General features: G+C 46.0%; 5 protein-coding genes across 6 annotated transcripts in view; 3 read left to right on the forward strand and 2 right to left on the reverse strand.

Moving 5' to 3' along the window:
* The window catches only part of LOC100642832 (protein diaphanous), a 16431-nt gene extending 7567 nt beyond the window's left edge, over positions 1 to 8864 (forward strand). Inside the window, exons 13-16 of one of the 2 annotated variants that reach the window (XM_048408420.1) lie at positions 130 to 294; positions 383 to 626; positions 2694 to 2775; positions 8750 to 8864. In XM_048408420.1, the coding sequence (XP_048264377.1) occupies positions 130 to 294; positions 383 to 626; positions 2694 to 2775; positions 8750 to 8810 (552 nt within the window). In that variant the 3' untranslated portion in view covers positions 8811 to 8864. Of the gene's footprint in view, positions 1 to 129; positions 295 to 382; positions 627 to 2693; positions 2776 to 2996; positions 3892 to 8749 lie in introns of those variants that run through there. The other variant, XM_020864049.2, reaches the window with a different exon arrangement.
* On the forward strand, positions 4019 to 13797 carry LOC100642949 (rhophilin-2). Its single transcript, XM_020866664.2, has 9 exons — positions 4019 to 5157; positions 11067 to 11144; positions 11220 to 11603; positions 11747 to 11845; positions 11952 to 12222; positions 12307 to 12501; positions 12597 to 12826; positions 12895 to 13047; positions 13131 to 13797. Exons 1-9 carry the CDS (start codon positions 5092 to 5094, stop codon positions 13329 to 13331), a joined length of 1677 nt encoding a protein of 558 aa, XP_020722323.1. The 5' UTR covers positions 4019 to 5091; the 3' UTR covers positions 13332 to 13797.
* On the reverse strand, positions 8481 to 11069 carry LOC100643068 (dynein axonemal assembly factor 11). Its single transcript, XM_048408538.1, has 4 exons — positions 10583 to 11069; positions 10230 to 10494; positions 9780 to 10147; positions 8481 to 9706 (listed from the first exon to the last, which is right to left on the reverse strand). Exons 1-4 carry the CDS (start codon positions 10909 to 10911, stop codon positions 9280 to 9282), a joined length of 1389 nt encoding a protein of 462 aa, XP_048264495.1. The 5' UTR covers positions 10912 to 11069; the 3' UTR covers positions 8481 to 9279.
* A 146-nt stretch (positions 13798 to 13943) lies between the features above and the next one.
* LOC100643311 (clavesin-2) lies at positions 13944 to 17502 on the forward strand. Its single transcript, XM_003392980.4, has 4 exons — positions 13944 to 16046; positions 16193 to 16503; positions 16590 to 16683; positions 16769 to 17502. Exons 1-4 carry the CDS (start codon positions 15662 to 15664, stop codon positions 16921 to 16923), a joined length of 945 nt encoding a protein of 314 aa, XP_003393028.1. The 5' UTR covers positions 13944 to 15661; the 3' UTR covers positions 16924 to 17502.
* On the reverse strand, positions 17337 to 18923 carry LOC100643187 (cobalamin trafficking protein CblD). The gene is made up of 5 exons (XM_012321249.3): positions 18758 to 18923; positions 18468 to 18606; positions 17983 to 18395; positions 17635 to 17851; positions 17337 to 17501 (listed from the first exon to the last, which is right to left on the reverse strand). Exons 2-5 carry the CDS (start codon positions 18604 to 18606, stop codon positions 17413 to 17415), a joined length of 858 nt encoding a protein of 285 aa, XP_012176639.2. The 5' UTR covers positions 18758 to 18923; the 3' UTR covers positions 17337 to 17412.
* Positions 18924 to 18984: the final 61 nt, after the last annotated feature.

Here is an 18984-nt window from a genome sequence, read left to right on the forward strand (position 1 = left end):
TTGCCCGCCTCTCAAACGTTACGAACGTTATTTTTAGTGGTTTGATTGATAATCAAATCGTCGTTGATCAAACAAGCATTGTACTCGTATATATCGATTTTCCTTAATTATCGTGTGATCGACTCGCAGCCTTTTGCGAAGAAAGCCCGTGAATCTTACGAAGTTCTTCAAAATATGTTTAAACATATGGACAGTTTGTACACCGAAATTTCGGAATTCTTTTCTTTCGACAAGCAAAAGTACACGATCGAAGAATTTTTTGGAGATATAAAAACGTTTAAAGACGATTTTATGGTAAGCGAAGAAATCAAGAAGAGTTGGACTGTTTGTTTCGATACGTTTTCTTCTTCTTTCTTTTTCTTTTCTTCCTTTCTTCTTATAGCATGCTCAGAAAGAAATAATAAAACTACGAGAGGGAGAAGAGAAGCAAAGACGAGCGAGAGAGGCACGAGAAAAAGCAGAAGCGGAGAAAGCAGCACGGGCTGCACGGAAACGAGCACTGGTTGACATGAACGCCCACGAAACGCAGGAAGGTGTCATGGACAGCTTAATGGAGGCTCTTCAAACTGGTTCCGCTTTCAGTCGGCCGGATCAACGACGAAAACGTCAAGTACGCGCCGCTGGTGGTAAGTTCTATAGGGCTGCATATGCTACGACGAAATCTACGAAGAAGCAGAAGTTGTTGCTGGCTAAATTGTACGAATCGGGAGAAGCGGAGCGGCGCATGCTTCGAAATCGAAATAAAATCGTCGCCTCGTCTCTTCCTCGTGGTGCAGTCACGAGCTCGGCAAGTTCCGATTTCGCACAGTATACGACACCGGAAGAGAATCAACAACTCTATAAGCGTTTGTTGCTCGATCGCGCCACGAGAGCGCCCAAGCGAGAGAGTTTTCTGTCTAGAGTCAGTTCGTTTCAGAAAAGCAAACAAGCCGAAATCGAATGCAAGAGATTACGCGTCGATCGACCGATGATCGAAGAAACTCCGAGAAGAGAGATTTCTATAAGAAGATCTCGAAATTTCGATAAGACCTCAAATTCATCCAGCAATTCTGTTCAATGTGGTGTCGTGGCCGCTGCTACTTTGTCGTCGGCCTCGTCATATGGACTCGTAATAGACGAATTGAAGAGGCGCACACCGACGCACGTCGAATCTCTAACATCGAACGATCCGTCGCCGTGTTCGAGCTTGCATCTTTCACCCTGTGTTTTGTATCAGACGGTTTTAGTAGGCGAAGCTTTAAAACTTAGCCCGGTGAAAAGACGACGCGTTGTAGTAAGTAAGAAACACAAGAGAAACAGTATCGTGCGTCGTGCCGTTCAAAGTCGTAGATCGAAGCATACGAGGAGGTCGGCGACCGTCGGTGAAACAAAATCGTTTGGTTATTTAGGCAGCCCGAGCAGCGAAAGCGTTTCGCTGATCGAAAATTATTCCGCTTGCCGTGCTTCCGATACCACTTCCGATACCGCGTCGATCAGAATATCGCGATCCATGGGCGATATCGCAATGAGAATCGGCAAAACGATCTCCTCTCCGTTAAAGTTGATTCGAACGATAAATTTCGGGGACAATAACGCTCATTGCAAAGACGAGAATGAAAACAATCTGTGCAACATACGATATTCGAACGATCAATTCACAATTTTGAAACGTTTAGTTCAACCTGAAATCGCTATCCAAATGACCGACACCGCTCTCGAGTCTCGAATAAACAACCTTGATATCTTTCACCGATTAGGATTCAGGAATAACGCGTTAGAATTTTGTTCGACGTCCGTACGCAATAAGGACGCGGCATCGATCAAATCATCGAACAAACGAGAATGCGATGATATACCTTCGATTGCAACCAAAGAGAAACAAACCATTCTAATGAAAAGAAAACGACAGAAACGGGCTTGGAAATTTTGGTAGACGGTACGTCGAACGTCTGTATCGTTATCGTAGACGTTATCGTGATGCTTTCGAACATGACACGTTACGCGACTACGACGGTTTCACGATATGATACTTCAGTTTCCTGTACTTTTTACCACAAGACAAGACTGAATCTCGCCTCGTCGCTTCTTTCATCTTTCTTTTTTCTCTTCAGTTCCTTTTTAGCTCTTTCTTTTTTTTTTGTACGAAATTTCAATTTCATGTCATCGAATGGCGTTTGGCCGTTTCAGACACATGCTTCTTTTCCTTTATCCATTTTTCATCTTTGACTTCTTATTACTCATTTTTTCTCGCTGGTCTCGTTTTTGAAAGAATCGCATTAGCTCGACGACTAATCAAGGACAGAGACTTTGCCAGTCTATCGAAAGCGGAAAAAAGAGAAGAAGAAAGAAACACGTAAAATACGATTTAACGTTAATTTTTAGGAACGAAAACTTATCGACTGTACAACATTCTGTGATCTAGATACGGAGACGAACATGGAATATATACTCGCGCACCTACATCGATTACTTGTAATCGCATCCGTTGTAAATATCGTAATTTTCAAATAAATAAAGGATATTTTTTGTACTATCGATCAGTATTTAAACTATTTTCGCTAAAACAGTAGTTAATTTAGCCAGCTAAATTTAGGTAGCTGTGTAAGAAAGGATTACAATGTAGATCGTTCGTAACGCAAACCGATCAAGTTAATATAGCACGTACAAGCGTACAACAGACGGATACAAACGACGTAAATGTTTCTTTTTTACAGCAGAGAGAAGAGCTCAACTTAATAGAAGTCGATCGCGTACAGGATTAGTCGGGACTGGTTTACTGGGAAGGGAACTTTCGACGTAAGTATTTAGACGCATATTAAGCGTATACGTATTTGGATCTTTTCGCGACGATGTGGTACTTATACGCGTATCGATATCACGATATTCGAAATCGATTATCGCGTACGATACGTTCTTAAATTGCGAGAAGAGATCGCGACGAAAATAAAGTCGGCAGAGATAGATAGATAGAGAGATTACTTTCGAAATAATACCTTGCCTAATGATCGTTGTTGCAGAGAACTGTTAAGCTCGGCATAATCCATGGAATATCCTGTTTCCGTCCTAAACTCAAAACTGTGATGGATCGAATGTTTGTTTTATCGGTAAACGATGAAGCGGGGGAAAGAAAGAGAAAAAGAAAGACAAACTCGGGAAGCCTCGCGACTCTTCGGTATCGGTTTACAGAGGAAGAACGAGCTTCGATTTTTACGAGTTACGATTAATTTAGCAGTCTTCCTATTGCTCTATTTGATATGTCTCAAGAGATTGTTTCGTAGGTATAATAATATATACAATATGACGTTGAATGCTACTCCGATGCGCCGATAAACGTAATACATGTGAAAAGTAGTTTCTCCGAATTTTCTACCAGATTTTCGATTTATCGATCGATCTATTTTTAAATTGGTTACTAGATATAAAGTTCGCGTTTTACAATTGCAAAGTAATATACGATGTAAATATGCATATACGTACATTCGCGTACAGCAAGTGTTTTTCTTAACTTTTATCCAAAGACGGCTGATCCCTCGAGCACGGTGATGGGATCAGCCTCGTTCAATCGCGTGAATACGGGCGTAGCGGTAATCGACTCGTTGACTCAACGCGAAACCTTTGAAAACCGTGCCAAATCGATGGAAACGTCGAGGGAAAAGAGAATCGTGCGACGATGTTGCGCACTTTTGCGCAAAACGTTCGGACGTGAAACAATTTGTAAAAATTACAACATATTTTAGGCCATGGATGCGAATGGTACGTTAACGTAACCGAATACCAATTTATTTTTCGAATCTCGAATTCGACGATTGTTTATACTGTATGTACTGACGTCGGATCCAACAGAAATTTGTACCTATATTGTGAATATGTGAATTTAGATAGTATCAATACATTGCGATCAATACAATCGAACGTAGCGTGTTTTCTTTACTTATACTACTACGATACATAGAAACACCTTTAACTAAAGGGAGTGGTATTCGATAACTAAATGGATGAATCGCGAAAACATGGTTTGTGTTTGAGCGACGATCGGTATCGCAAAGTGTGTCGCGGGTATATATACCAGCTACGGAAGCATTGGCGTAACCGGTCGCGATCCTTTCAAAAAGAATCTCTCGCGAATTCTCGCAATTGCATCGACGGCGGTGGCTCGAGTAAACGAAATAGCAGAGATCGCATCGAAATTATCGAATAGAGTTTACTGCTCTGCGGCCTTTCGATCGTCGCTCGAGAAACGAACAAGAGAGAGAGAGAGAGAGAGAGAAAGAAGCCCTACGACATAACAGCTACACCGATGGGGTATTTCGTGCGCACACGCATGCACTAGCGATAGTGTTGGCCGCGTCATTACACCCATACTCGCGTGCACACCTGCGGGAGAACGGTTGAATCCATCTGCGAGCAGGCGAGGTCTCGCGTATTCGTGCGATCAGAGGACCCTATGCCTTTGTGAGTACACGCGTGTGTTGGATGAACGAGTGTAGTACGGAGGCAACAACGGACGGCAACTTGGGACACAAGCAAATGACGTGTTTCTATCGTTTCAACGTTCTCGACAGTGCATCGATCGCGTTCGCGTCGGCAAATAGTATTTCTCGACTAGTCTCGCAGTCGTGTTCGGTACGTCAAAACGCGGCTGCGTTCACGTTGAAACGTGTTCGAAAACTGTGGCACGCGAGCACGTGATCGCGAGTGACCAAGACCACGACATTTTCAACCTCGAAATATCTTTAACCGATGGCTCGTGCTGCGGTTTCGCCTAGTCTCGTTACCGAGAAGGAAAGCGGGTACTCGGTTTCCGCACGAATCGCGTCGTTCAGCGGACTGTGCAACCTCGAATATCGACTAGAGGACGATCGATCGACGCTGCAGTCTGGATTCTTGCTTTTCCATCGAATCGATCCATATCTCTGTTCGATCGCACCAGCCAATTGTTCCTTTACGAACACCTCACGATTACGATTATGAACATCCAAGGATACAGGAAAAAGAAACATTGACATCGTGAACAAAACGTTCTATTCTATCTTGAATATCGTGTTCTCGCTTTCCGAAGGTGAAACGTGTTGCGCGCTCGATAGAATGCAAATGCGCGCTAGATAGAATACAATGAACATACCTATCGTATCGGGAGATATCGTCGAAGACGATATTCATAAGCCACGTTTCGTTAGGGTGAGTATCGTGACAAGTCCAGTAAACGAATTTTTCATTTTACGGCTTTAAGTTATGCGTCATACATCGTGCGTCATACGTCATACATTACCTTTGTTGTTGTTTGCGTCAACCAAACCGAGACGCGCGAGTTTACACGATATAACGTCGCGTTGGGAACGCGTCGCAATCTTAGTCTTATTCATCGTGTAGCTTGTCTGAAGTAGTAAGTCGCAACGATAATAAATTTTATGGAAAGAAAAAAGTATGCGCCCCTATCTGAACGTACACGAGTATGCAAGCTTCGATCTTGTTAGGTTTTATCGCGATGTATTTTCGCCGATCGATCGTAACGCGCTCGTACGATTTCTTCGTTCGATCGCACGCCATCTTTCTGCCATTGATCGAACGACGTTGGACGACTCGTGTTTCTGCGTCTCATCGAGTGATTCAACACATATGGAGCTCGCGCACTCGCCACATATGACGGTGAAACGTGCGAAACTCGATAGAACTGTAACAACGAATAAAAAGAGTCACGGTTGCAGGTGGCGTTTCGAAAAAGTGCCAAACATTCCAGCGATCTACGATAGATAATTCGGAAAGTGAAACGTGACAGATAGAATTTCGACTTTCTCCATTGATAAACGTTAGAACGTCGGTCCTGGATAGGATTATCAACTGCCTGAAAAAGTACATGATCGAAATTTGCATGACTTAAGGCGAAAATGTTTGAACAAATCGTAGTTATCGAACAACGCATCGTGTAATCAGTTACATAATTATCAACCATCCCCTATGATAGCTCGCATCGAAAATTTATCCAAGGCATAACGATTTGGTAGGAATATTCGCCGAACGGAGAAGGAACTCGGAAGTAAAGTAAATGATCTCGAGTGAAAGATTTCGCGAAGCAATGACAACCGAAAAATGGCGTTCCGCGCGTACGAAAGCGCGAGACACGCGATTGCTCGACGCGAATCGGTCGAAAACTCGTCGTCTAGCGTGACTACGAAGATCGGCGTGCGCGCGCGAATCCGAATTATTGCGAGTATTCGTGGTGGAGTACGGGACTAGAAGACGAAACAGTCCGAGGGTACCCGAAAGGGAGCGGACTGTGACGAGTCGAAGCGACATTTGCCGAAGGAGCAAAGGGGCCCGATCGGTCGTCAACTGGAATAGACCACGGAAGGTGAGAAATCAGCGGACTGTGTTGGGCGCGCGCGCACGCTATCCCGTGCGCTTCGATCGATGCGAGTCAACGGTGATCTGTAAATCTTCTCGGACGATCTTCTCTTCTTTCCTGCTCTCACTCGTCTATATCCCCTCTCACTGAAACTTCGTTTCATTCTCCCTCCTTTTCACGAGGGTAACACCGTTCGTCGGCCCTGGGAATTCCGCTTTCCCATAGAAAAGAAACGCATCGCGGAAACATCGAACGCGTCTACCTCTGTAATGTTCCGTCTATCGTTTCGAACGCGATTTGTATACGCGAGTGGAATGTGAAGAAACACGATCGATATATTTCGCGTTGGCTTACACATACTAGGTGTTTCTACTACCCAATTGGCTATGGAACCGAGAGACACGGATTTATCGTTGTTCGACGTGTGCGCGATCGAGAGAGGTCGATTATTTTGAATCGTTCCTCGTCAGGAGGGAACTTGATTTTCGCGTTCTACCTGTTAGCAGTGGCTTCCACTTGTTGGCATTAAATAGTGCTCGTTCCAAGGACGGGAGAGCAGGAAATTAGCCGAATATTCGAATATTTTCGATAGTGTACCCAGAAACTCGGGGAACGATGCTGATTCTTCCGGATTTAAGGTTACAGGTAAATCGAAATCGTTGGTTTCGTCGTCGTTGAGAGAAATTCGTGATCTAGGGAAACGGTTGAAACGACAGGAGAGTAAAGAGGAAAAGGAGGAAGAGGGTCGCAAGGCGAGGGGCAGCAGGCGAAGGCTGCATTTCCTGTTTGAACGCGAGCGTAAACAGCGTGCCTCGGATCCGGTAGAGCGTGCCTGGTCCGGTGAACTCGAGCGGCGATGCACCACGCGTAACCTGTAACGTGGAAGGTGGGACGCGTAACGCGAGATCTAGCACCGCTGCGGACAAGTACGTTACGTTCGCCTCCCTTCGCGTTTCCTTGTCCGCCACCATCGGCCGTATCGCCCCACGCAAGCGGAACGATATCGCCAACGGGTTTCGAGTTTGATGGCAAATCATTCTCCGACATCGGATTCGCGCAAATGGAGGTTGAGCATAGGTCCCGTTAGCGTCCCGCATCTTCGCGTCAAACTCGTTCTCTTCGACGTTATCGCGCGCAGAGATGGAACGCGATATGCGACCGGTGATCACGACGGTAAGGCCTCGCACCGTTTTCCTCTTTGCTACTTCTCGTTGGTCGCGCAGCTCGATTCCGGCTTCCGGCCGATTTCATGCGATAAATGACCGACCGGCGATCGGTAGAGCGCGGCGAGTGGTAATCGACGCGCGGTATTCGAGAAGAAGACGGTCGATTCGATGGAGCGATGGAACCGCGAGGAAAATCGGTAATCGAGCACGAAGCGCGTCGACCTTAAAATTACGGTGCTACGTAGCAGCCGCACCCGGCAAGATACGTAGAGCGAACGTTATCCTCCTCCCCACCATAATTCGTAAACAGTTTCTTTCCTTTCACCGAGAATCGAATGGCTCGGCGGAGTCGGCCGAAGCCTCGGGATACGATGTACCGCGCGAGATAAACCAGAAAACTTTTTCATCGCAAAACGCGTTCCTGTCTCCTTCTCGTTCTCGTTCGACGGACCAGATTCTCGATCACGATTCCTGCGACAAGCATCGAAATTCATTGGCGATCGTGTCTCGCGCCGAGCTTCACGACGCGACGCACGCGATTCGATCATCAAGGATGCTATGAAAGAATCGCATCGTAGAGAGTAACGCGAAAAGGGTAGGAAGAGTCACGTTGGATCGCGTTTATGACCGCGTTGTGCGTCGGTTCTGCCGCCGCCGAGTCCGTGCATCGCATTCAACGAGTAACGAAATCGAAAGAGAGGTTAGACGAAAGGCGAACGCGTTCGATTTCCTCTCTGTATTCGCAGCATTGAACGGGCATGGAATAGCGATCGAGACGAACAATGTGGCTGCGAGAACGAGTACTATGTTGAAGTGGACTTGTTACGCGGCTCTATCGAAGAATCGCGCATCCCGGCCGACTTCGTTGGACGAACGAGAGAAGAGGACGGACTGCGGGAATGCGTCGTCGCGATATTTGCGAATAGAAAAAGGTTGTTCCTGTCGGTCGGAGGACGTAGAAATATTGCGAGAATCCTCGACGAAAAAGAGCCTGGGGGTGAGAAATATATTCGAATCACGTTCTTTTGTTTGGGAATCGATCGCACGTTTACAGCTCGCGATTACCTCTAATCGAGGCCCCGAGTCTCTTTCGCACCGAACTCGGTCGAGCTTCGGCTCTCCTGTCGATAGGACTTTGGTCGCTCGTCTTTTCGCGATGGTAACGCGCGATATCGTATAAGCGACGATCTTGGCAGCAGTTTCGACTCGAGCCAACTCTCGCGTCACGATTGGTAACCGGCACGTTCAACTGGCTGTGCAGGGCTCCGATCCTAGGGTGGCCACTTGCCGAGGAAAATTGCAGAACAAACGAAGCAAACTGAATCAGGAGATCAACAAGGAGCTTCGGTTGCGAGCCGGCGCGGAAAACCTCTTCAAGTAACTGCCTTTCTCCTGTACGACTCGTAGAATGCACGCCGCTCACACTCACGTGTACGTTTTACGTTTCAGGGCCACGACCAACAGAAAGCTGCGAGAGACCGTTGCGCTGGAATTGAGTTTCGTCAATTCGAACTTGCAGTTGCTAAAGGAACAGCTTGCCGAGTTGAACAGCTCGGTCGAACTTTATCAGAATGTCGATAGGTCGGTGAGATTATCGTTCTCCGAGCGATTTCGACGTTAAACCTAAGATCCTAGGATGCCGCTCTAAGCAACTAGCCTGACTCTGTGTGTTTTTCTGTCTTTAGCGAGGAACCGGCAATGCCGATGATACCGTTGGGACTGAAGGAAACCAAAGATATCGATTTTCGGGATCCGTTCAAGGTGAGCACCGCCTAACACGAGAACTGGCTTTCATTCGAGCGGCGGTACTCCCGAATCGTCGTCGCTGCAAACTTTTTCGTCTTTCGGCTTCCAACGATTTTCCTTTTGCCTGTCGACCATCGGCTCGGCGGCGATTCTCGAAAAGTCCAAGTCGTTCGCTCGCGATGGACCTATCTCCAAGTACTCGCGTACGCTTGTCGTCGATCGCCGTTCGATCGTCGTTCTACGTCGATCGGGTTCCTCTTTGATCGCCTGTTTGTGCAAAGGGATAATCGTAGGTAACGGATTCAAGCGCGGCATCGTTACCACTAATCTGCCGTTCGTCGTGTTTCTTCGAGCCGTGCTATCCTTCACCGATACCTCGCATGGCAGGGTCAGCTGCAGTACCTTCCCCTTGATCGTGACGCGCACGTACTCAGGATGCACGTCCGCGTCAACGTGGCAAGTGTCTAAATACCTGAAATCATAGCCGATCTCGTATTCGGGTCGAGTCCGCTGATCGATCGTCTCGTCCAATCTTAGATACGTACTTGTACAGAGCCACTTCCAAGACGATGCGGTCGCTGTATTGCTCCTCGTTCAATTTAAACGGCACCTTCGGCTGATTCATATTGTACGGTTTACCCTGTGGATCGAACAGCTTCAACTTGTAGGTAGTTCGCGGTTCGACGCTCCGATCTTTCTCCCGGTTTCTTCGTTTTTCTTTTCGCATAAACCGTTCCGCAATGGCGACGCGTTCCTCCGGCGTGTGACGACTGGTTCGATTCCAAAACGATTCATCCTCTTCCTCTTCCTCTTCCTCCTCCTCCTCCTCCTCCTCCTGCTCCTCGTTTACTTCTTTTTCCGCTCGCTCCTTCTTCCCTTCCTCGTGGCGATGTTCCTCCGCGTTCACGACTTTCTACGGATAATAGACGTAACGCTATCAAATTCTTGGGCGAACGCAGAGCGCGCCGTAACAAGGAAAAGGAAAACTCGCTTACTCGATCTGCTCGTGACTTGGCAGTTTGTTCCTGATAATCGAGTAATTCCGCTTCCCGTATTTTCTTGTATCTCGCGCAACTTCGTACGATCTCCCCTTCGCTCTCGGCGTAACTTTGCAACGCTCTTATCCGTTCGGATCTGTCGATTGGCGTACCATCTAGCTCCTTCAATCGCGTTAGAGTCGCGATCGCGTATTGCCTGTACCCTTCGTAATCCGCGCACGGATTTCCCATCAAGAACAGCTGCTCCAAGCGTTCGTTGTACCTGCGACACGTTCCACGCGCAACGATCGACGTAACAATTTCGCTGATCGAACGGCTATACGTATAACGAATATGTATAATAAATGTACCTTAACGTTTTGATGCCACGAAGGTCGCCGATAAAGTTCACCGTTAGATCCAACTTTTTCAAGCTCTCGAGCCCTTGCAAATTTTCGATCGTTTCAATGTTGTTCAGCGCTAAATTCAAGTACTCTAACTTCTTCAACTTGCTCAAATTCTCGATCTTCGATATCAGATTGTTCTGAAGCAAGAGAATTTTCAAATGCTTGCACGTTCGGTCGATCAGTTCGATCTTCTCGATGTTTTCTTGATGCAACGCGATCTCCTCGAGCGTTGAAATCTCGCCCTCGTTGTGCTCCGAACGCTTTCGTAATAAATCGAGCGTGATTCTCGACATTTTGCGCGTGGATCTGCCGACGCGAACTCTTCGACGCGGTCGCTAAGCGGCGCGTATCGATGTAACGCGCTCGATTGTCTCTTCCTGTCTTTCTCTCTTCCTCTCTTTCGCTCTTTCACTGTTTCATTCAACTGTCGTTTGAATGTTGCGCGCAGGACTTTATCCTCGAACACTATAGCGAAGACGGAACGAATTACGAGGAGGCGATCGCAGATCTGATGGAAACCAGACAGGTGAGTTACGAGCAAGATTGGACGATTGCGATGCAACGGTCGAAGATAATCAGATTTTCTTGCTGTTGTTTCAAGGCGACGCGGACGCCGACCAGGGACGCGGCAGGCATCGCGTTGTTGTTACGCTACTACAATCAACTGTACTTCGTCGAGCGAAGATTCTTCCCTCCCGATCGAAGTCTGGGTATCTATTTCGAGTGGTTCGACTCGTTGACAGGGGTTCCCAGTTGCCAACGAACGGTCGCGTTCGAGAAGGCTTCGATTTTGTTCAACGCAGCCGCTCTGTACACTCAATTGGCTGCGAAGCAGGATCGTCTGTCCACGCGAGGCTTGGACCAGGCGATCGACGCGTTCCTTCGAGCCGCCGGTACCTTTCGTTACATACACGAAAACTTTACCAACGCACCGAGTATGGATCTTGGGCCGGACATGCTCGAGATGCTCGTTCAACTGATGCTGGTAACGACGCGTTCGTAGCCGTAGCACGCGCTTCGAATTCGCCGCAAACCGAACGATTACGATCGAAGGAGAGCGGCGTGTCCGGGTGGGGAAACACGGTTCGAGCACGGTCTGACGCGCGTCTCGTTCTTCTCTCGTTTCAGGCTCAGGCAAGGGAATGTTTGTTCGAAAAATTGGAACTTCAATCGAGGGACGGGAGGAACATCGACGTTTCGTTGGATCTAGCGCAAGAAGCGTCACAGGTAGCGGCCGACAAAATTTTACGTACGCGTAAATCTAATACGCTCGTATTTCGCTTAGATCCCGCGTACCATTTTACCCAATGGCGTACGATCGTCGATTGCCTAGGTTGCGGCCGTCTACAGCGATGTCCACGGGTTGATTTCGCGCGAACCGGTCCGCGACTACGTACCGGAAACCTGGATATCGTTGATCTTGGTAAAACGGGAACACCACCTGGCTCTCGCGCACAAGCACCTCGCACTTGGATTGTTCGATAGAGCGATTACCGAATGGCGAGCTGAAACTAAACTCGCGCTCGAACACGTGCAAAGGAGCGACGGAAAGACGCAGCTCGACGTGATCGTGCCACGGGACGATAACGAAAGGAAGCTACTGGGTGCGTAGGCGATCGTTGCCCGATCCGAGATCTCGATTTCTGTTCCGTTCGTATTTTACCTCTTTCGCTGTTTCGCTATTTCAGCGAAAGCGCATCTCAGGGAAGCTTTGGTCCTGCACGAGGAAAGTCAGAGGCTGCAAAGAATGTGCAGAGACTTGAAAGCGAAACAGGCGCTTGCCAAAGTCTTGAAGAGAGTACAAGAATCGACGGTAGAGGATTACAATGGCATCGGGGACGAGGATGACTTTCGAGGATTGTTGGATCCTCCGGATATCATAGGTAACACGCACGGGTTCTTTCATCTATCCTTAGACCTTAGATCTTCGATGAACCGGTGCCTGTGACGAAACTGCGTATCGTTTTCCCTCGCGTAGCATCCACCAAGTTCCAATTGAGCATCACTCATCCGGATTTCGGGCAGCACGGAGTGGAAGATCTTTTCAGATCGTTGGGTCCGGTCGCTATATTTTCAGCTAAAAGACATTGGACCGCGCCACGATTGATACAACTTCAACGAGGACCCGACGGCGAAGGGTTCGGCTTCAGCGTACGGGGCGATGCTCCTGTAATAATAGCTGCGGTCGATCACAATTCGTTGGCCGACGTACGTATAAATACGGGTCTCGCAAGAAATATTTATACTTGTTATAACGAGCGGTTTTGTTTCTTCAGTTGGGTGGCATGAAAGAAGGCGATTTTATAGTAGGAATCGGTGATAAAGATGTCAAGTGGTCGTCCCACGAACAAGTGGTTCGGCTGATTAAGCAATCCGGTGATTTTATAAACTTAAAACTGGTTACGCCGATGGACAGAAATTACTTAAAGGTAAACGCAAACGTGGTCTCATCAACGTTGACCTAGGGAAACGGTCTACGATAATAATCAGAGACTTGTGCTACCGTTTCTAGAAACCGGGTAAGGTTAACCAGCAGGACAAGGGAAGCGTTTCGGCAAGCAGCTCTTCCGGCATTTCCTCGGGTCAACCGAGTCCTGCCGGTTCCGTTACCACCGCCCACGTAGCTAAGAAATTACCGTGGAATCCGTTCAAAAAGTCGGTCACGCAGCGCGACAGTAGGGACCTGACGTTCGACAATGTAATCCTTAGATGACTCTTTGGATGTTTTACGCGGTTGTTGCAATTGGAGTTTTCGTGGAAACGTTTGTCAGATGCTTCCAGGTTCGACATTGGCTGGTAGCCCTCCGAATTGCAGGATCGCGCTATCTCGTTGCAACGTTTGCACTTTTCTCAACGATTCTGTGTAATATTTTATCTATCGAGTATGTACTTACGCGTACGCGCAAAAGTTTCGCGTATGAACGCGAAACTCGTAATATTTCGTGTATCAAAGTACGTTATATCGATGGATTCCGAAGTACAGGGGTAAAATAAAAGGGCAATTCAACGGAACTTGGATGTTCTTCGATAAACGAATATCATCGTATATTGTACATCGTGCATCGATCGTATATTATATATGATTGTATAATGTACATGGACGATCGATGAGAAACGTATGGAGCGAAACAAAAATGTAAGCATACGTTATACACCAATTATATTTTGTTCACGAGTTAGTCGTTTCTTTTGTTTCCCTTTTTCCTTGCAACATCGATGTAAATACCAATTCGAAAAGAAAATGCAAGCCGCACGATTTCCCAATAACCATGCGGAACGTCGATGTAAAGCTCAGCTTGAGAAAGCACGAGAGACGAATCGGAGTGCAAAGATACGCGTAAAGTAGGAAAGAATAGAAAGGCACAACTACAAATGCAGATTGAACGGCGACTTTCACCGAGTCGAGAAACGTCCTGGTACACGACTGATTACGCAAGCAAATGGGAAGAAACGCCAGTCACGTGTAACGGCCAATCATATATCGTAGACCTATGATCGAGAAAATCCTGTTCGAAGCGTTTAAAAAAAGAACGTATAAACATCGCGAGGAATGTGTATCGATCCGAGTCGACGAGGGAACAAACGGTGAAAGGAAATAGTATAGAATGTCGAGAAAAGCGGAAGGCGGTTAGTGAAAAAAACTACCGGTAGTAATATCGTAAAAAAGACCGATTTTGTTAGGCGTGCGCGTTTTACCTTGGCGTTGCCGTTTGCTGCTTTCGACCAACAACGGGAAATCTTCCGAGTTTTGCGATCGTTTCGTCGATGACTATGTCGTAGTATATTATTCAGCGGGTCGACCGAAAGGAGACTCGCGGTGAAAGTAAAACGTAAAATTACGAGAGGAAAGTGAACCCTCGAGTGGCCACCGTTTTATACCGTTTAATACCGTCTAATAATGTAGGCGCATTGTTCGTCCGCGAATCGAATCGAGCGTTACGGACTCGACAATTCCCGTCGTCTAAGATACGTCAAACGCATGGAGAAACGACGTCGCGTCGTTCAAGGTGACAGTTGCTTAAAGCAGGAACCTTTGAACGGCGACCAGTATTATTCGCGTGCGTGTCGAATCTTTTAGGCATTCGAAAATGAAAAGAACTATGTAAAGGGAAGGAGAAGAGCAAAGCGAGTGCGAAGAGAGGAAGCAGAGCGGTAAGAGCGGGAAAAGTAGGAGCGGTAAGAGCGGTTCGCGTACCACGATCTGGCCTTAAATTGATCGTGCGAGCAAGCAAGCGGATTACTCGGGTCCAAGTCGGTCGAGGAGAAAGATTTCTCAACGCGGCACAAGATATTGTGACGCGAATAGTGATCGACGACCTTGGCTAGTCGCGATTAGCCGTACATTTCCGACTAACTGTAAGGATACGAACGTCGTTTGGTGTGCCGCGTTACCGATTGCCAGCACCATGCTACGAACGGCTAAAGTGTCACATCGAACGAACTATTTCGATTTTTAAACGTACATCTATATATAAACGTCGCGATTCCTCGCGTGTTTTTTATATTCTATTCGCGATTACAATTTTACGACGAATGTGCGTCAAAAAGCGACCAACGGATATTCCCAATCGCCTGTTAACGCTTTGTTAACGAGAAGGAGAACGAGGTCGTAAACATGGACATCGGAAGATAGGTGAAAGATTTGCGAGGTCGTATCGTTGGTTGTTAGAAAGCGCTGCGAAGAATCGCAAGGACAGTTGTTCTCTCGCAAGTAGATCGATGTCGAACTTTCTCCTCGACGACGAGTCGCCGAATGGCGTAAGAACTCGCCGAGTCTCGTAATCGTCGGTAGCTTGCTTAAAATTCGAACGAGCGAAACGAGGACGCGGGAAGACGGAGAAAGGAGGAAGAAGCGCAGGGGAAGGAGTAGAAGTGGGATAGAAGTAGTAGTAGTGTGGTAGCAGCAGCAACAGCAACAACGGAACGAGGACAAGAAGGCAAAGGAGGAGGAGCAGAAGGAAGAGCAAGAGGAAGAGGGGAACCGAGAGCGCAGAGCGATCCGTAAGGAGAGCGGTACTTGTCTGATTCTTTCGGACGTGAACGATGGCAAAGTCGAAAGAAGAAAATTACGGATGCGCGTTAAGCGAGAGCACGAGAACGATCGCCCGCGTAGAACTTCGCGAAGACGATGCCATCAGGGAAGAAACCTTGAAACAATTCAGAGATTGGATTCAAAAGCATCCTAATATCAAGCGTTGCAGAACGGACGCGGCCTTTCTCCTCAGGTTCCTTAGAACCAAGAAGTTTAGCGTGCCGATGGCGGAAGAGATGCTCGAACGCTATTTAACTATCAGACAATTGTATCCAAACTGGTTCCAAAATCTCGATGTCGAAGATAAAGATATCGAAGCTATCATAGATGCTGGTTATCTGATACCGTTGATGCAACGCGACCGTCATGGTCGACGAGTGATACTCTCTTGCGCAGGTGAGTATCCGCCAATCTCCGACATGTAAGTAGTTCGATTTGCTCTATTCTCAAAGTAAGCTTTCCACCTCTTCCTCCTTCGTCTTTTTGTTTCCTCCCGTTACTTTGCACGCGTCTTTCGACCACTGACATCCTTTCCTCCAAAGGGCGTTTCGATCCTTACAAATACACGTCCGCTCAAATGGCTCGAGCTCACAGTCTCGTAGTGGAATCTCTAATGGACGACGAGGAGAATCAAGTCCGTGGATACACGCACATCAACGACGAATCTGGATTGACAATGGGCCACCTTAGCGCCTGGTCCCTAACGGATATTCGTAACATGTTACGATGTATTCAAAACAGTACACCCATGAGACACAAAGAAACTCACTTTGTTAATATCCCGAGTTGCGCGATCAAAGTCATCGAGTTTGGCATTTCTCTTCTGAACGATAAGTTGAAAAATCGAATCTTGGTACGTACGTTTGTATGCGCGATCTTACATTTTTCTTTCATCGAACGTTCATCTTCGAATAATCTCTGTGCTATACTCCCATTAAGGTACACAAGAGCCTGGATGAATTGAAAACAGCGATTGATCCAAGAATCTTGCCGAAAGAGTACGGCGGAGAAATTCCACTCTGCGAGATGATCGGTATGTATATACGTATTGATAATCGTTTACCATCGACGATGAAGTTTTAGTTTTAGTCAAAGTTTTATTTTGTTCTGCTTTTCAGCAAATTTCAAGAAGACTTTGAGGGAACAGAGGAATCGAATAAAAGAGCTCGACGACATGTACATAGAGATTACATCGGCGGATTGTCATTATGTTTCGACGAACGACGATTTGTGCGGTATCTCTGGCTCTTTCCGCAAACTCGAAGTCGACTGATGTTCTTTCTTCCTGGCGAACGCGATCCTCTCTCGCATCTCTTCGCATTATTTCGCTCGCTGCGAAACGATTTAAACGAAACTCGAATTTATTCGCGCTCCTAGATAAATATTTATTCTTACCTCGTGTATCAGAATTCTCCTGCCGGTGGTATTAGTTACCTATGATCGTTTCAATTTACGTACAACATAGAATAAGAAATGACACACGTTGCACATTCTTAGGAAAGTAATTCCATCTTTAACATACAACTGCAAGGTGTTGCAAGAAACAGTGTACGTGATAATGTAAAGCGTACCGAAGAAAACAAACCTTTTACGTACGATTATATCGTATGAAATTTCTTTTTAGAATTATACAATACGTCTCAATTCAAAAATTAAGTATCATTTAAATGATGAAAAACTGCAATATAACACTCCTAAAAACTGTATTTGGTATATATATATCGACACTCTATCTTCTCCTTTTCCTCTCGCTCTACATTTATTAAGCTTCGTTAACATTTACAAGCTCGCACTCGTGTAGAATCTCTCTTAAAAGTTCTGTACTCGCAGGAGCTGTGGTGTAGAAATTTCCTGCAACGTACAGAACGGTACCAGTGACCGTATTGTCGATTGAATCGTACAACCGCGCGACGTCGACAAAATCTTCGATAAACGATCGAGTGATCTATAATTGAAAATAAAGCATACGCTTACGCTTACTTACCCAAAAAATTTTTCGCGTTATTATCGTACAAAATGACCTTACAATTGTTCCTATGTAATATTTTAAATCCTAAGCAACGAAATCGCTCGTCCGTTTTGTAAAGAGTACTATTTTTTTGTAGATTCAAATGTGGTTGTCCACTAAATGGATTGATGAAGTCTGCCCAATAACCCATTCTTCTCAATTTTGCACAAATATCTGAAGCAGCTAGCACAAACTGTAGATAAAGGAAGAAACAATTTGTACAGATCGTATTGACAACTCACTGCCTGCTTTACACTGGCTATTCTTTAAATATATAGACAAGGATACTTTTCGATAGAATTTAATAAAGTCATACATACTTACGTATTTAGCTAGCTTCTCAGTTTCTATTTCTTTGTTCCATTTCATAACTTTCCGGTTAATCGATTGGCTGACAGTAACGATGGTAAGCTGGGGAGAACCAACATCTAAACATCCAGGAAATAGCTCCTCTATACCTTTTCTTAGCAACAAAGGGCATTCCTGTGCTACATAGCGAAGCTCTGAATGCTGATTGTTCCTTCTCGAACGATTCAATAAGCGAGCAGATTTTTCTTTGGGATCATCTACCAAGATCTGTTTGTTGGTATGCAGGTCGACTAATTGTGTCTTGACCTGAATGGTCGTGGTTACATCCGACCAGCCGGGACCGATGCTTCCTGGTAAATAAAATCTGAATCCCCTTGGTGTTAAAAGCTCCCAATTGGAATTTATTCCAAGTACAGTACCATCCACATCTGAAAACAGTCAAGAACGATTATAAGAAAAGGATTTTTGCTGTTGAGCTATCGTCGCAAAGAAACGATTACCATTTAAGTTTTCACTATTTGCCTGGACAATTTTGTACGAATCGGTGCTTTTATCGTTACGTCGAGAGTACCAACTCTTTGAAAATACATTAAACAGAATCGTAGCACTAGTTTTCTTGGCATATTTTACGCAAAGCATCTGAAAATAAGACATTGCATAGGTTATGTTCTACCATTTCCCTTCGTAACATCGAATTCAATGAATGAGTAATTGCCAAATAATCGTCGATTGAAACGTATTTACAACTGTGCTGCAATTAAATTAGTATTGTTAGAAGAAATCTCGTTACCGTTAAATCACGATTCACATGCTGAATTGAAAATTTCTTTATTAAAGGTACCGTTTCGCGATTTGAGTATCTAACCTTACGATCGTTTGGTTCATCCGTATATATCCAACTACATAGATAACGCGATATCAAATCGAACGCGACACCATTCGGGCAACAGAATTTAAGGAGGTAAACATGATCGTTTCATCGCCAGATGGCACTATACGTTCGTCCTTCTCACGACT

The sequence above is a fragment of the Bombus terrestris genome, chromosome 1 (genome assembly GCF_910591885.1).
Source record: "Bombus terrestris chromosome 1, iyBomTerr1.2, whole genome shotgun sequence".
Lineage (NCBI taxonomy): Eukaryota > Metazoa > Arthropoda > Insecta > Hymenoptera > Apidae > Bombus > Bombus terrestris.

Bases quoted from the DNA above. Each gene is read 5' to 3' on its own strand.
- LOC100642949 (XM_020866664.2), top strand. From the start codon at position 5,092: ATGAACATACCTATCGTATCGGGAGATATCGTCGAAGACGATATTCAT. The intron at 11,604-11,746 runs GTAACGACGCGT...CTCTCGTTTCAG, and splicing joins TGCTCGTTCAACTGATGCTG to GCTCAGGCAAGGGAATGTTT. The intron at 12,223-12,306 runs GTGCGTAGGCGA...TCGCTATTTCAG, and splicing joins TAACGAAAGGAAGCTACTGG to CGAAAGCGCATCTCAGGGAA.
- LOC100643068 (XM_048408538.1), bottom strand. From the start codon at position 10,911: ATGTCGAGAATCACGCTCGATTTATTACGAAAGCGTTCGGAGCACAAC. The intron at 10,148-10,229 runs GTAAGCGAGTTT...TATTATCCGTAG, and splicing joins CCAAGTCACGAGCAGATCGA to AAAGTCGTGAACGCGGAGGA. The intron at 9,707-9,779 runs GTACGTATCTAA...CTATGATTTCAG, and splicing joins TTGGAAGTGGCTCTGTACAA to GTATTTAGACACTTGCCACG.
- LOC100643311 (XM_003392980.4), top strand. From the start codon at position 15,662: ATGGCAAAGTCGAAAGAAGAAAATTACGGATGCGCGTTAAGCGAGAGC. The intron at 16,504-16,589 runs GTACGTACGTTT...ACTCCCATTAAG, and splicing joins AGTTGAAAAATCGAATCTTG to GTACACAAGAGCCTGGATGA. The intron at 16,684-16,768 runs GTATGTATATAC...TCTGCTTTTCAG, and splicing joins TCCACTCTGCGAGATGATCG to CAAATTTCAAGAAGACTTTG.
- LOC100643187 (XM_012321249.3), bottom strand. From the start codon at position 18,606: ATGCTTTGCGTAAAATATGCCAAGAAAACTAGTGCTACGATTCTGTTT. The intron at 17,852-17,982 runs GTAAGTATGTAT...CTTTATCTACAG, and splicing joins CTGAGAAGCTAGCTAAATAC to TTTGTGCTAGCTGCTTCAGA. The intron at 17,502-17,634 runs GTAAGTAAGCGT...TGTACGTTGCAG, and splicing joins TAACGCGAAAAATTTTTTGG to GAAATTTCTACACCACAGCT.